This window comes from Narcine bancroftii, chromosome 10, assembly GCF_036971445.1.
Source record: "Narcine bancroftii isolate sNarBan1 chromosome 10, sNarBan1.hap1, whole genome shotgun sequence".
In the NCBI taxonomy this organism is placed as follows: domain Eukaryota; kingdom Metazoa; phylum Chordata; class Chondrichthyes; order Torpediniformes; family Narcinidae; genus Narcine; species Narcine bancroftii.
The window spans coordinates 17,077,949-17,095,039 of record NC_091478.1 but is presented as its reverse complement, the minus strand read 5'-3'; the positions used below and the strand labels follow the sequence as shown (position 1 = coordinate 17,095,039).

The 17,091-nt window shown below is 39.7% G+C and overlaps 1 protein-coding gene across 7 annotated transcripts in view; it reads right to left on the bottom strand.

Annotated features, from left to right (window-relative positions):
- The window catches only part of LOC138744224 (synaptic vesicular amine transporter-like), a 146,641-nt gene that overhangs the window by 63,821 nt on the left and 65,729 nt on the right, over window positions 1-17,091 (bottom strand). For all 7 annotated transcript variants that reach the window (XM_069900046.1, XM_069900043.1, XM_069900042.1 and 4 more), the window contains 2 exons: window positions 14,529-14,684; window positions 12,325-12,467 (listed from right to left, as the gene is read on the bottom strand). In XM_069900046.1, coding sequence (XP_069756147.1) covers window positions 12,325-12,467; window positions 14,529-14,581 — 196 coding nt within the window. In that variant the 5' untranslated portion in view covers window positions 14,582-14,684. The remainder of the gene's footprint in view (window positions 1-12,324; window positions 12,468-14,528; window positions 14,685-17,091) is intronic.

Sequence of the window (17,091 nt, the reverse complement as noted above, 5' to 3'; positions counted from 1 at the left end):
ACACTTTTTTTCCCTTTGTTTGCCTCTGAGCTCCACAGTTTTAAATTTGTAATCAAACAATTCACATGTAATTAAAGTGCACCTTGCAGATTTTATTCAAGGTTATTTGTATAGATTTTGGTTTGACCATGAGAAGTTGGTGCTTTTATACAGTCACCTTAATTCAGGGCACCATAATGTCTGGGACATTTGACTTCATAGGCATTTGTAAGTGCTCAAATATATTTAATTGCTTCATTGGGACAGATACAAGGCCTAGGCGAGCTTTTGATCGCCTTTGGAGTCTGTAGCTGCCCTTTTTCTATGAGGTCCAGAGTTGTGCCAATGAAAGTCAAAAGAAGCCGTTACGAGGCTGAAAAACAAGAATAAATAGCAAGAGACATCGCCCAAACATTAGGATTACCAAAATCAACTGTTTGCAACATCATTATGAAGAAAGAGTGTACTGGCAAGCTCAGTAAATCACACAGGGATTAGTAGGCCAATGAAGACCTCCACTACTGATGACAGAATAATTCTCATCAGAATGAAGAAAAAACCCAAAACATTTGTCCAACACTCTTCAGGAGGCAGGTGTGGATATATCAATGACTACTGTCTGCCGAAGATATCAGGAACAGAAATACAGAGGCTACACTGCAAGATGCATATCATTAGTTTATCATAGAAAGGATGGCCAGATTACAGTTTGTCAAGAAGTATTTAAGAGAGCCTGCAGAAGTCTGGAAAATGGTCTTGTGAACAGATGAGACAAAGATTAACCTGTATCAAAGTGTAAAGGTACAAATGAAATGCATAAGATGCAAGCAAACCACCTTTGCCATGGTTTGCATCTTGCAGGGTAGCCTCCGTATCTATGTTCATGATGTCTTCATACCTGCCTTCGGAAGAGTGTTTCTGATCTGTCAGACATACGTTTGGGGATTTTTCTTCGTTATGATGAGAATTCTTCTGTCTTCTGTCATCAGAAGGAATACCAGTTTCCAATTACTGAGCTCACTCTTTCTCCTTTATGATATTCCAAATTGTTGATTTTAGTAATCCTAATGTTTGGGCAACATCTCTTACAGTTTTATTCTTGCTTCTCAGCCTCATAATAGCTTCTTTGATATTAATTGACACAACTCTGGTCCTCATGTAGAAAAATGACAACTTCAGACTCCAAAGGTGATCAAAACCTTACAGGCAAGCCTAGCTCTCTTGTACCCACATCAATGAAGTAATTAAACATACCAGAGTACTCACAAACACTTGTGAAGCCAAATGTCCTCAACATTATCATGCTCTGAAATTAGGGGACTTTGTATAAATAGTGCTGTTATTTCTACATGGTAAAACCAAAATGTATGCGAACAACCTTGAATAATATCTGGAATGTGCACTTTAATTACATGTGAATTGTTGGATTACAAATTTAAAACTGTGAAGCTCAGGTCCAAATAAAATTCAAAAAAGTGACTTTTCCCCAAATGTTATGAAGGCCACTATCTTGTGATGTAACACGAATAGATACTAAGTTAGGACCAAAGGGAAAAGAGTTTAGTGCACCATTCTGTTTCCAACATGGCAAGAGGTGAAAGATCAACTTAACCCTATTCCTGAAGTTATCAGAAAGCTAACCAGGTAAGAGATATTTAGGGCTTATCATCTGACCCCACTGGCTTCAACAATCACCAGGTTCAAATTTCCGTCTGTGTCTATCACAATTGGGCAGACCACAGGGTACATCATCCTCACAATCAGTGGAAGATTAAATAAACATTAATCACTTTAATATGCTTTGTAGTCTGTTGTCCTTTCATTATAGAATATAACATCAGGGACAGAGACCATTTGACCCATATAATCTATGCTGGTTCCTAGCAAACCAAAAGGAATGTTCAAAACTTCCTTATCTTAACAGACTGCATACAAATAACTGAAATGAATAAATAAAATTTGTTTATGTGTAAATATGGCCAGTGAATTACTAATTAATTTAACTGCAAATATTTTTTAAAAAGAAAAATCTTTAAACACAGAAAATCTGAAATAAAAGTAGAAAACCCTGGGTGTCTCTCACTCAATCCTTTTGATTCGTGAACATCTTTGTTAAAGATTAACTTCGTGACCCTAATAGAAATGCATTATTTGTATTAGGTTGTAGCAGCTGATGAGTTTCTGACCTTAATTCCAAAAGCAGATCTTCACATAAATTAAGCATTCATTACAAAGCACAATTGAAACCATTACATTGCATAATCCCTCATATCTCAAGAAACAGAAATGAATCTTCTTCGACTCCTACCCACCCCCACCCACCCACCCAACCCTCCTCCCCTATCTGACTTCTGTTCAAACATTTTTGGTTTAATCATGTCAACAGATATCCAACATTTCCTGTATTCTCACAATACTAAGCCTTTGGAAGTTGTTCACAATAGGAATCGATAAGACCCAGAGATCTGTAAAGGTTCACAGCCACCATAGTTAGGGAGACTTCTTAAACCAGATTTAATTGTGAGGCAGATCTGAACATTTTAGTCTCATTTTTAATTTCATTTTTCATCCAAAGGATTTGCAGACTGAGGTGGTATACAATTCCCCATCCCTAATTGCCTTTGTGAAGGGGAGGTGTGAGCTGCCCTCTTTAACGGTGGTAAACCTTGTGTAATTATAGTATTCCAATTTTTTTTGGAGCAAACAAAAGAGGAAACTGCAAAAGTAGGCAGACACCATGATTGAAGAAAAAAAACTGGAGAAATATAGCAGGTCAAATAGTGTACTTTATATAAGCAAAAATAAAGATACATGACCAACATTTCAGGCTTGAAACATTCATTAAGGTAGGCAGGTGCCTGAACAAAATGGTGGGAGGTGGGGGTGGGGCACAGATTACTTCATTGCCACCTGCCTGTGAAACTTCACAGAGCTATCCCACTTCCCATGTTTGTTGGTGGGCCCTCCCTCCCTCAATCACCTAGTAGTGGTTCTCAACCTTTTTCTTTCCACTCACATACCACTTTAAGTAATCCCTATGTCATCAGTGCTCTGTGATTAGTAAGAGATTGCTTAAGGTGGTATGCAAGTGGGAGGGGAAGGATGAGAATCACTGCTCTAGACCCAATTGTTACTGAAATATTTTGCTTGAGAAAAATAGTCTTTGGTCCATTTCCTTTGGAGTTATGAAACCGTGCACATAACGAGTCAATTAGGGACGATTAAAACTGTGGTTTTCAAACTTTTCCTTTCGTCTCACATACCATCTTAAGCAATCCCTTACTAATCACCTACAGCATAGGGAATACTTAAAGTGGTATGTGAGTGGAAAGAAAAAGGTTGAAACCACTGCTTTAGTGTTTCACACCAGAGATGAAATCTGATATGCATCACAGCCAAGCACTCTGCACTGCAGTTGCAGGCACATCCATCTATAGATACTTCAGGACCTCGGAGAAAGACATGCCCTAATAATTCTAATCAAACACCTAAAAAAGAATCATTGGATCCTTTTGGTTGCTTTTGACCATTTGTTCATTTTAATAGTGGCAGCATATAAAGGCAACCAAAATATGTCCACCATTCCAAGCCAGACATTTTATTGTGGAATAATAAAGCCAGCCAGCCATGAAGGCTGTGCCTATAAACAATACATGTGGTAAGTTTCCACTGCAAGGCTTTTTCTATGAAAGCTTTGATCAAAGAAACAGGTTTCTGACACTTGAATATGAATGGATTATTTATATAATGCTTTCTCATTCAAATATTGGTCTATGAATCATCAAAATTAGATACAGATTGTTATAATATTTTTGAATAAATGCTGCATGGCATCTTGTTTTTAAAAACCACTATGCATCTTTTAAAATGTCTTTTTTCTTGCCATAAGCAGGTTGGATTAAAAGCATTTGTCTTTTCTGGTAAAGCCATGTAAAGCAGAGGTTCAGTGAAACAACAGGGAGAAGTTGAACAGCATTGGTTATCAGTACTGAATCCTGATGAATAAAGCAGCAAACATTTTCCTCAAATCTGTTATCGTTTATATCCCAGTCAGTTTACAGTGCTGTTTTGAATTTAGGCAAGGACATGATTATACATTGTTTGAATGTAACATTCTCCACGCGTTAATTGAAAAATATGTTAGTTCAACTTTTGTGACATTGAACATGTAGAGCTCGTCAAAAGAACCAAAGACTTGTTGATCCAAACCAAGGCTTTTATTAGCAAAAGACAGGAGCTCTTCACAGGTGGCCGACCAGTCCAGAATGATCTGACCTGGCTAGGGACTCAACCCTTTAAGGCCCAGACAGTAGGCGTGGCTTAGCTCTCAGCCAATCGCTGTAAGCACAGTCTAGATACTGTAACTATATACACTATATACATTGGTGATAGATCTGTACTATCACAGAACACCAGGAATTAAAACTAACACTAATCAATTGGAACTTGATTACATGTTGGAGCATAATTAAAATAGAACCAGCAGTGTAAATCCTCAAGTTTGAGTCATACATTTCCTTTTTATTTTATACAGTATTTGTCATTGGCCTATTAGGTAAAGTGCTTTGACAGTTGGCAATGGCCAACTGCAATGCATTCGCTCATGTATTTCAGATTTCTGTGCCCACACACTGCAGTGCAGATTTAAGGAATAATCTGTAGATTAGATATGTACACATTTATCCTCAAACTCCATCCTGGGGCAGCAGGGGCTTGCTGTAAGTCAGTGTGCTAAAGGATGGGACACACTTCATTTCCGGTACCCCTTGTGACACAACATTCAAGCCCAGCTGTCTTTTGTCGATTTCACTGGATATTTAGCAGAGTCTTTTAATGCATTTTAATTTTCTATTTGTTTTAACAATATATTAGTTACCTAATGTTTTTCAATGTTTCTGTTTGTACAACAGCCAGTCCTGATAATTGACCAGGATGGCATCACTTGAAGAATCTTCCAAAGCTTGGTTCAGTTCCAGAATTGGCTTGATGGAAGGACGTAATGCAGTGGTTCTCAACCTTTTTCCTTTCCACTCACATACCACTTTCATTAATCCCTATGCCATTGGTGCTCTGTGATTAGTAAGGGATTGCTTAAGGTGGTATGTGATGGAAAGAAAAAGGGGCTGTAGAGCACGTCGAAAGAACCAAAGACTTGTTGATCCAAACCAAGGCTTTTATTAACTAAAAGACTGGAGCATATCACAAGTAGGTCCATCAGTCCAGAATGACCTGGTCTAGCTAGGAGTAATCCTTTAAGACCTGCCAGTAGGTGTGGCTACACTCTCAGCCAATCACAGTCATCCTACACTACAATCTGTACATATACACATTGATGATAGAATTTGTACTATCACAGGGGCGTGGTGAGATGGCGTAGAAAGAAGACGTGCAATTCCACCTCTCCCCAGTTGAACTATTTAATGACCAAATTGAAAAGTCTGAAAAGTTGTTTTTTTTTAAAGTTTCTGAAGGTGTCTGAAGATTGAAGATAGACAATGGCTGCAAATATGAAGAAACCAAAAGCACAATTACAAAAAAAATTACCTTATAAAAGCACTGAAGAATTGAGGCCTACTTACCAGAGTGAAGCCATGGAGTTGACTGATCCAGCTCCTAAACCTCAATGAACCCGCCCGGCCAATTCTGAAACATGCCCCCGTGATGCCAGGCGCGCGGACGAGGCAGCCAAGCAGACATTGTGGTTGAAGAAAAAATATAATGCTGGAGAAACATGGTCAAATGATGTACTTTATATAGCAAAGATAAAGATACATAACCAATGTTTCAGGCTTGAACGCTTCATCAAGATATTGATTTTTTTTGTTCTTATTCAAAGGGACTCCTTCCACACTAATTACTGGAAGTTAATGTGTTGGGATACCAAGCAATTAGGAAGGAAAATCTTACGTTGACCTTACTGCAATAGTATTTGAGTTCAATCATCTGCAAAGTTATGGCCCTGTTGAGACTGCATCTGGAACGCTGAGTACTGATCGGATTTTCCTTCCTCGCAGGAATATACCTGTGATGGAGGAACTGCAATGTCAATTTACTGGATTGATTCCTGTGAATTAAATAAAAATTGAAACATGCAGCATGGTAACAGGTCCTTCCAGCGCACGAGCCTATGACACCCGATTACCCCAAATGACCTACAAACCTTAATATATTTTGAACAGTGGGAGAAAACCTGAGCAGCCAGAGGAAACCCATGCAGACAAGGGGAGAATGTCCATAAGGAGTTTGTACAGTGGTAGATCTGAACCCAGGTCTTCTGCCTCTCCATCCCATAGGATGATGATGGTTCCTTTCAGTCAGTTCCACTCCTCAGAAAAGAGCAGCATGTGCAAGAATGGATTTAGGTGAGTAGGGGGTTTGCACAGGTCCAGACCCACCCTCTCGACATCCCCTCCTGGATCCAGTGGGATGGTGAGGTCCAAGATGGCTGGGGGATGTTCTGTTGCAGTGAATGGCCAGACCAAGCTTCAATGCAAAGGGTGCCCTTTCCATGCTTCACGGTACATGTTTGCTAGATAGCCTAAATGGGTTCATCCGCCCTTTGACAGGTCTCGTTTTTCATTCTGCAGAATGTGTAGCCACCCTCCGTACCAGGCAAGCCTGGAGGGGGAGCCAGTTTAGTCGCTGACCACTCGACCAGGCAACAGGTAGTATTGGGTTACAGGGTACCAGTAGCACTCAAGATGCGTGACCTGACACTGGGGTCACTGGCTCTGTAAAAGTATTGCACTAACCCACTGTGCTAACAGTGTTGCCTCTATGCTAACCATCCTAGCCTTTAATTAAGCAGCGCCTTCTAAACCCATGACTTCCAGCAGTCAGAAAAACAAGGGCAGAAAGACATGAAAACACCACCACCTGGAAGTTGTCCTCCAAGCCATACACCACCCTGACTTGGAAATATTTTGGGTCAGGGCCCTTTTTTGAGACTGAGTAGGAAGGGAGATGTCAAGCATGTAAGGAGGGGGTGGGGGCATTGGAAGGGATTGGGAAAATTCAAGAAGTAATAGGATACTGGACAAATGAATGTAGGAGAGATGGAGAGACAGGCAGCAAGAGGTGACTGTGGAAAATTGATTTAACTTGTATCACTTTGAAATGTCACATGGGTTTGCAGCAAGGAACTGTTTTAGTGGCTAGCTGGTGATGACAAGGAATAACTGCAAACATGCCATTCAACAGCACACTCCCCTCTGCAAATCCCAACTCATTTGACAGTACTTTAGGCTGCCACCTGGTGGAAGCCAATTGAAGTTCTGAAAAATGTTTGATGTTCAAGAAACAGCCAAGTTTTCTAAAATTTAGAGATACAGCACAGTGACAGGCCCTTCCAGCCTATGAGCTGCCAAATACCCTAATTAACCAAAAATCCCGTGCATTTTTGGAAGATGGGAGGTAACTGGGGCACCCAGAGGAAAATCCATGCAGACATGAGGAGAATGTACAAATTCCTTACAGACAGCACCAGATCTGCACTAACCATTTTCCCCAAAAAACAATTTACAAAACGAAAACTATTCAGTCTTTTCATATCCTTAGCATCTTCTGCATATATTTCCATCATTGTATATTGTTACATTCATTCTCTATTTAGCACCATTGCCACCACTGTGACACCTTGTAGTTAGTTATTCCTCCTCAGTTGTTTGATGACTTCTGCTTGGTCTCAGCACCTTAATGCTACATTATAATATTGTATGGCAACTTGTCATGAACTAGTCTTGCCAAACCCCTAACTGAACGGTGGTGGTGCATTGCATCCTGTTCACAATTTTTTTTCTGATCAATTACAACTATATTCCTGACTCAACACTGGTGTGTGAGGATAAATCTCTCCCTTTCCTTCCATCTATTGGGTTGGATTGTACTTGGTTTAGTCCCACTTTGTCCTTGCTCCGTGTGATCACTATATCTGCACATAGTTAAAAGAGATGGGAGAGGGACATCTTTCACTCTTCAAAATCAGATTTACAGATTTCCGATTTATTGTCAGAGTACATATAACATCACAGAACCAGAGATTCTTTTTCCTGTGGGCGAAGCAGAATGATCACTTATTGGTACTCTAGTGCCAAAGAACTTGTACACAATGTAGACATGTATACAAATAAAGAAATGTAAACAAACTTTTTTTCTCTCTAAATTGCACAAAGCGAAAAAGTAAGAATTCTTAAACGAGTCCCAGACTGAGTTTATTTGTCTGATGGTAGCAGTGAAAACTGCGTGTGTGCTGGGTGATGTGGATCCTTGATGATTTCAGCTTCTCTCAAGACAGCAGCTTTCCCCATAGATGATCTCGATGGTGGGGAGGGTTTTGCCTGTGATGTCCTGGGCTGTGTCCACTTACCTTTTGCAGGGCTTTACGCTCGTGGGTATTTGTGTCCCCATACCAGACCGTGATGCAGCCTGTCAGTGCTATTTCCACCACACCTCTGTAGAAATTTGCCAGGGTATCCTCACTCATATCGAACCTCCACAAACTCCTGAGGAAGTAGAGGTGCGGACATGCTTTCTTCATGATGTCATTAGGTTGCTGGGTCCAAGAAAGATCCTCTGAGATAGTGATTCCCAAGAACTTAAATTCTCTTACCCTCTCTACCCCCAATGATCACTCGATCATATACCTCTGGTTTTCCAAAACAGTTTGGGGACTGAAATCTCACAGCCTTAATTAGCATCACTGACTTCATACTCACCAACTACATCAAGGACCCTTGAGATTATGCACAGCAAATCCCAAGTCCAAATCCTTGACTACCCCATAACCTATAGAGCTGGAAGCAAATAATTTTCAATCTCAAGGAACAGGTTAAGAAAGAAGAAAGTGTGAAGCAGTCAAGATTCACTGTTGAAAGAAATATTACAACAATTTTCTCTTATTATTTGAGGAGTTAAACAAATGTAAGTGAGTTAATGAAAGGTTAAAACTTTGACTACCTTGTTTACTGGCTGTGATTGCCTACACCCTATCTGTTGATGTAAAAACACAATGTTGGAGAAACACAGCAGGTCAAATCATGTACTTTATCTTCTTTGGCTTGGCTTCGCGGACGAAGATTTATGGAGGGGGTAAAAGTCCACGTCAGCTGCAGGCTCGTTTGTGGCTGACAAGTCCGATGCGGGACAGGCAGACCCGGTTGCAGCGGCTGCAGGGGAAAATTGGTTGGTTGGGGTTGGGTGTTGGGTTTTTCCTCCTTTGGCTTTTGTCAGTGAGGTGGGCTCTGCGCTCTTCTTCAAAGGAGGTTGCTGCCCGCCAAACTGTGAGGCGCCAAGATGCACGGTTTGAGGCGATATCAGCCCACTGGCGGTGGTCAATGTGGCAGGCACCAAGAGATTTCTTTAGGCAGTCCTTGTACCTTTTCTTTGGTGCACCTCTGTCACGGTGGCCAGTGGAGAGCTCGCCATATAACACGATCTTGGGAAGGCGATGGTCCTCCATTCTGGAGACGTGACCCACCCAGCGCAGCTGGATCTTCAGCAGCGTGGACTCGATGCTGTCGACCTCTGCCATCTCGAGTACTTCGACGTTAGGGATGAAAGCGCTCCAATGGATGTTGAGGATGGAGCGGAGACAACGCTGGTGGAAGTGTTCTAGGAGCCGTAGGTGATGCCGGTAGAGGACCCATGATTCGGAGCCGGACAGGAGTGTGCAATGATAAAGGTACATAACCAACGTTTCAGGTTTGAGCTCTTCATGAAGGTATGCACTTGTTGATGTCTGTTGCTGGACCCTAGATAACCACTTATCCATGTCTAAATATACTAAGGATGGAAAATTTATGACATGGAGATCTTTTCTGAGCTCTACAATGAGCACTGCTTTATCAACACTGACAATGAAAACCAGGTGAATACACGCAGTTGTTAAAAAGGCTTTTCATATAGTTTGTGACCATTTTATGTGTGCGTGAATGGATTTTTTTGGTAAATATCTATATATGGCTCTGATTATGCAAACTATTTGCCTTTAATTTCTTAACATAAAAACTTACAATGCTTTTATGGCAGAAAATTCCATGGGAACTGTAAGATAGATTCAACAATAAAACATTTCACAGACAAGTTATATGTAGAACTCTAGAGAAGTGGCACAAGTATGCTTTATAATATTGCAAACAATAATTCACTATCAATATACAAGAAAACACTTTAGCTAAATTACTTAAATAAAATTAAAATTGTCTGAAATATCCTTTTATTTTTAAGGAAGATTTCATTTCAAGGTCCTCAACAAGTATACATTAATGGTGGGAAATTTTTCCCTAACCTCAGATCCTTAAAACTCTTAAAAACATATTTTAACATAATGTACATATTGATACATCACATTTTCATATATTAGTTATTAATTTTTCAACACTAAACTATGCAGGTTATATCAATTATTATTTAACTTTAGAGCAATTCAAAATTATTAAGAAACTCATTGTAATGGATCTGTGTTAATATTTAGGTTGATGTTACGCTATATTTCTTACAAATATGCCTTAGGTTAAGTTGTGGGTTGATTACACACACAGGTCACAGAGAATCAGAGAAGAGAGTTCATTCTCGGAGTCGCAGCATCAAGAAAGACAGAGCTAATGGATCTGAAGTGGGTCTTAATTATTCAAGTACAATGGAGTATTTGTTTTATTAAAAACTGAAGTATTTAAGTGTTCAATAAGAACTCCTGAAAGAAGCCATCTGTTTTCAAACTAAACCACTTAAGCCTATTGAACAGAGAGGAGGTCAGGTTGTTATGGATATGGAGTGGTTTTGAAAAGGCCAGAAGTTCGGTAGAAATAAGACCAATGGTTATGTGGTTTCCAAGAATTGGGACTGACTTTGTTGATGAGGTAACTGGTCACATGATTTGGAGAAACATTATCAAATTCAGACATTTTTGATTCAGAGTTTTCAGAGGTCAAACCCCTATGACACACACAAGAGTCAAAATCTTGTGGAAGACAGGTTTGAATACCGTAACCAGAATAGGATGCTATGTGTTACTTCTAAAGGGGGTGGGGGAGGGGGGGTGGGTGGAAGGGAGACAAAATAAGTAAATTTCAAAAGAGAAATGACTTCTGATTGTCTCCAAGATAAAGAGGACAGTCTCATCGCTTGGAAAACAGATTCCAAAGTTTTCATTCAAGAGAAGAACAATAGACATCCTGGAAAGACAGGTATTATCCATTTGAACTCCTAGAAAGACCAGAAATTTATCATCCTCTTCATTGGAGATAAGTTTGTGACTCAGAAAATGATCACTTCTATTTAAAGAATATCTCAAGGAGCTCTTCAAAAGAATTGCAAGTTTAACAAGGCCTGAAGACATTATGTTTAAAAGCGCTTTATAATTATTTCAGAAAACTTAAGACCTTCAAGCAACGAAGCTGAAGTTTCAAAACCGGACTTTTCAGAGTGGGACTTGATCACATGTGTGCATAGTGGGGTTAAATTTAGAGCGAAGTATGAAATGTTATTAATAGTTTAATTTAATTTTGAATTTACCATTGTCTGATGAATTTTCCACTGCTGTTCCTTTTGTTAACGCTAACCAAGTCCTTTAAGTCCCCAACAAAATTAAAAGAGTTAGTTCATAACAGTCATTACCTCTCATCAAGAAAGCAGAATAGTTAGTTGTTTTTGGTATCAAATCACTCGAAATTTCTTTTGCTCGTCACCATTAATCCACAAGCTCATCCGACTGCAATAAAAAGCTATCCTATTCTGCGTTAATTTGAAAGCCATAGTCATGATTGCCATCCCGATGATAATCAAAATAGACATGATCACTAAAATATTAGGTTCCTTGGGAACAAAATCTCCAAAACCAATAGTTGTAACTGTAATAAAATAGAAATAAAAGGAATCGAGATAGCTCCAGCTTTCCCAAACTTTAAGTATACCTGCTCCAAAAAGAAGGTATGCAAATACAACACCTATAATAATAATGATTGGCACATCAAATTTTTCAAGTTCCTGTCCCAAACGAGGGAAAAAATCGTCATCTCCAACTCGCTTTACGTTCATCTGGGGGCACGAATTACTTCTGTCCCTTCTGCCAAGCAAACAATAATTTTGAATAAAATTTTCTTGAACAATCAACTTTTCAAATATTTTGACATTTCTCAGCCTTTCAGAGTTTCTTTTAACTGAGGATTGAGTGTTCAATACATGTTTTATGCTCATTGGTGTAATGGTGACATGTAACCCATTTTTAAAGGTGACTGATCTCGTTGCAGGTTTTGTTTCGGATTTGGAGAGGCACTGTATGAAGGAAGACCACCTCGATGGTGTTGCCGAGGGTGATGGAGAAATGTTCTTCGGTATCGGTCTTCTTACCTGGTTGTAAATTTTGGAAAGCAAAGCAGCCAGCAAGTCTCCAACATCTGTGATCACCATGAGCATAATGGGGATGCCAAGAGTTGCATAGAACATGCAGGCAATTTTTCCTCCTATTGTTAAAGGATAAATATGGCCATAACCTAAAATTAAGAAGAAAGCTATTAATAAAGATTTGCAAAACAACCTCACTCAACCCAAGAAAACCTAAACTATCATGTATCTGAATTTTTTAAAAAATTCTGATGTCCTCTAATATCGGTGGCCTGTGCCTTTACCAGATATAGATGTATTCGAAGATGTGAGCTGTTGTGGCTACTTTTAATTCCATAGAACGAAAATGTCCTTTGGTATTTCATATTAAAAGAAATGGACTGTGAAATGGGCTTGTTTGAGAGTTTAAATCTATGCGAAAGAAATGGAGTCTTCAGATTGATGGCAAATTAGAAATTCCCATCTGGAAACATTTGGCATTTTGTTTTGAATTTCTTGGTGTTAATTCACTTATTTTGGCCAAAGCAACTTTATAGCCAAACGTTATATCACCACCAAATATTAGTTATGTACTTTTGGACAATTCAATATTGGTATCCCGTTTGGTCATCGGTATCAAATATGTGAAGTCAGATTTTCCACTGCCACCTCTCCAGCAGCTTTGATAGGAGATCTGGAAATAATAACCTTCATCTCTTGCAAATGCTATTTAAAGCAATTTTCATTTATAGTTTAGATTTTCAGTGGCATTCTGAAGTATTTTACTCATTAAATGACTATGAAGAGTGGTAATAAAAAAATCTTGTTATGCATCTCAAGATAACTACAAACTGTTAGGCTCTGATAAAGGCCTGGATTTAATTTGCCATTTCCCTGTCCATATTTCCAACTGCTCAATATCAAACTGTATCATTTGACAACTTTCATGACTACTCAAAATTTTTTTTTTGCATTTTCTGCCTATTTACTAATCGGCCCAATTACACTTCAGTCCAAATCATTCACATATTTCACAAACAATAATGGCTCATGACTTGTTCATGACAATAAATTCTGATTTTTTTTCTTTGTTTCATTAGTTCAGCTTGAAAGAAATTACATAAGCTCTTAATTCAATTTTGTCTGGGTGTTTGAAATTATGCTCTTCCAATTTGGTTTCAAATCAGTTGGTTTCCACTCTGCTGGTTGGTCAAAACTTTTTCCCTGCAAATGTAGTACTAGAGCCATGGACTAATCCAATACGAGTGAAACATGACTGGTCTCACAGTGTCCATATTATCAATTGGGATACTTCCCTCCAGAGTCACCATTGCAGTGATTTCACAGAAATTTTAAAAAAAATGGAAAAGTCAATGTCATCCAGTTGGAGGGTGCCCAGATGTAAGATGAAGTGTGGTTCCTTAAATTTGCTAGTGGTTACAGTTTGGAAGTGCACAAGACCATGGACAGACATGTCAGTGAGGGAATAGGCTGGAGAATTGCACTGGGTGGCCACTGGGAAATCCACACAATTGTGGCAGACAGAACCAAGGTGCTCAACAAAGCAGTCTCCCAGTTGGTGCCCAGGCTTTCTGATGTAGAGTAGACCACAAATGGAGCAATGGATACGGCAGATGACTCCTGCAGATTCACAAGTGAAATGTTGCTTCGCTTGGAAGGACTCTTTAGGACCTGAAATGGTGGTGAGGGAGGGCAGCAGTAGTGCCAAGGGTGAAGAGTGAAGAATGGACAAGGATGGGGTGGAAGGGGTCACAGAAGGTAGAAGGGACAGTATCTGGTAGTGCGATCACGCAAGTGGAGGAGAAAGATATGTTGGACATGGAGATGTGGGGCAGTAGATGGGAATCAAGGGGAATTCTGTCCTTCTTGCATGTGGGGGCAGAGGGAGCCAGGGCAGATAGGCAGGCAATGGAGGACATGTGGATGAGGGCTAATGGTAGTCAAGGAAAAACTATGAAGAATGAGGACATCTCTGATGATCTGCCATGGAAGACCTAGTCCTGGGAGCGGATGCCCAGCACAGACCTTGCTTGGAACCAGTAAGATGCAATCCAGACAAGAGCAATACCCAAAATTGGGATTCGACATGGAACCATCAAGAAAAATGCTTTGCATTTGACAATTACAATGAAATTAATTAAAAACAGAAACATTCCATTTCTAATGCTGCACTTTAACTTGCATGGTCAATGGCAAGATAAGTTACTTACCCACAGTTGTAAACACAGTGCAGCAGAAAAAAAGAGAACCAGCAAAGTTCCATTGGGTTTGATTTATTTTAAGAATTGACCAATAACTTTGAAAATCCTCCAATTTTCTCCTCACATCACATTTAAAGTCCTGTCTTCCAGCTTCAGTTTCAATCCCTAGAAGGGAATGTTTATTAAGTCTACTGGAATAATTCACACAAACACTTATGAACTTTATAACAATTATTCAAACAACTTTTTAAAGAGACAATGACATTGTACTAACCAATACTTCTAAAAAATTTATTTATAAATTAAAAACCACAAAGAATTCACATAATTGATAATAATACATATCAAATTCTAATACATGTGGCATACACAAAAAGAAAATTCCTCTAACCCCTTACCAAAAGAAAAAAAAGACAAGAGACCCTCAACAGGAGTGCTTATTACTTTAAGGGCTTTTTAAAAAAATATACTGAGACATTAAGGAGAAAGGGAATGTCAAAGCTTCATTTAAATAGTCACACCCACACTTTGTAAATATGGGCACCATATCTTCCAAAATATATAGTATTTAATTCTTAAATGTTAAGTAATTTTTCTCATGGTATACAGCTCTGAACTTCAGCGTGCCATCTATCTATTCCCAAATCTGTATCAGATTTCTAAGTTGTGGCAATACATCTTCTTGCTCTTGCTGAAGCAATGTGAATAAACATCTTCTGCTACATATTCAATTCCAATTTAGGTTCAACACCTCTAATAACACTCAATAAAAATCCTGTTGGAATTTAATCCTCAATATTTGTTCCAATAAATTACCGACTTCAAACTCTAGGACTCTGCCAAGTAGAATGCAAAAGTGTCCAATTTCATGTCCATATCTAAAACATAAATCTGAAAAGGTCTGGTTTAATTAAAAAAAACTTATGTGGTGTCAAATAGAAGTGATGAATAAAATTATATCGTACCAGCCTATACCTCACATTTATTGTACTTTTCATTTTTTCTCGACACAATCCAATCCAATTCAGCTATTTATTCAAATCTACTTCCCATCTTGGTCTAGATTTATGAACCCCTACTTTTCAGGCTCTATACATCACTGAAATAAATTGCTTTATTATCTCCATTACACAAGTTATGTATTTTAGACTGCAATGTGGGGAGGGGGGGGGGTGAAATGACATAATTACTGCCCGTGTTCACACTGGGCGCCTTTGTAGACTGCTAGTACCTGGGTGCAACAGTCCCAGTGGTTGGACGTGCAGTAGAGTGGTTTAGGGTTTTTAGACGAAATGTTACACGGGCAGTCTGGAGGGGAAAAAAAAGGAAAGGGCGGGAATTTTTAGTCCATTCCTGCACTGCAATTGATCCTGCAGGACCCCTACTGCTTTTTGGTGGGGAAGCCTGCAGTCTGAACCGCACCTCAAAACTCGCCTCATGAATTCAACATCCAGCTGATGACTCGGGACACGTGAAAGCACGACGCCCCCCACATAATTGCTCACCTTGTGATCGTTTACACTGGCTTCCCCGGGGTGGGGGGAAGCCAGTGTAAGCGACCACAAGGTGAGCAATTATGTTAATATCTTTAAAAAAAGTTAATTTTCAGAGATTTTTCCAACATTTGCTATCTAAAGTACACTGATAACCATCCAGGATTTTTTTTTCTCCCCCGGTGCGATTTACTCCTCCAAAAAAGTCCCGCAGAATACATGACAGCGCTGGAATTGACCCAAACTTTCCGCACGTTCCTTTTCGCCCTGTCGCGGCGTAAAGCTTTGACTGAGCCCTGACGTGCCCGCAGTCTAAACGATACAAATCCCGTCCCTCCCGCCAGTAATGGCTCTTGACCAAAGTTTCCCCATTAAACAAAAATACCAACCAATTCTCGGAACCTCGGGCAGGACAGATGTGAATTTCATTGCCCAATTCCCCAAATACGCGCGTTACATTTCTTATCCCAACAACTGAAACAAAAGTTAAATCTTTCAAAGAAACCTTCTTCGTGGTGAGTTTTGTTCGCGATTGCCCACAGTTCATTCAAAAACGTGTCGTAGTCCTCTGCTGCATCATTGGTGCTCTCCAACTGCTCCAAGAAAAGAGCCCCGAATACAGCGTACACCAACAGGAGGGAGAGCAAGAACAAGTGCGGGCAGATGGCCCGCAGAGCTCTGAAACGTCGCGGGCTGCGCCTCTTTGCCCTATTTTGCTCTTGGGCAGACATGCCGTCTGCTGCAGCGCCGCCTTCCCGTCTTTTAAACTAGGTTGGCCCACTTCAGAATGTCCAAGGCGAATTAGCTGGGTTTTACATCCTCAGGCGGGAAGCAATTAGGCTTCATAACAACGTTAAAGAAAGTAATATTGATTCTTGCTGGTTTAATGGGGAGGCACATTGGTGGAGTAACTCTTCCAGGGAAGATTTTCGACTCCATGGCTGGTAAAACACAAAAGTTGGCAGACTCCGTGATTGAAGTCCAAGCCCAAGGCTGGAGAAACTCAGCAGGGTTTATGTATCAAAGATAAAAGATACATGACCAAGTTTTGGGCTTGGACCTTCCATCATTTCCTTGGT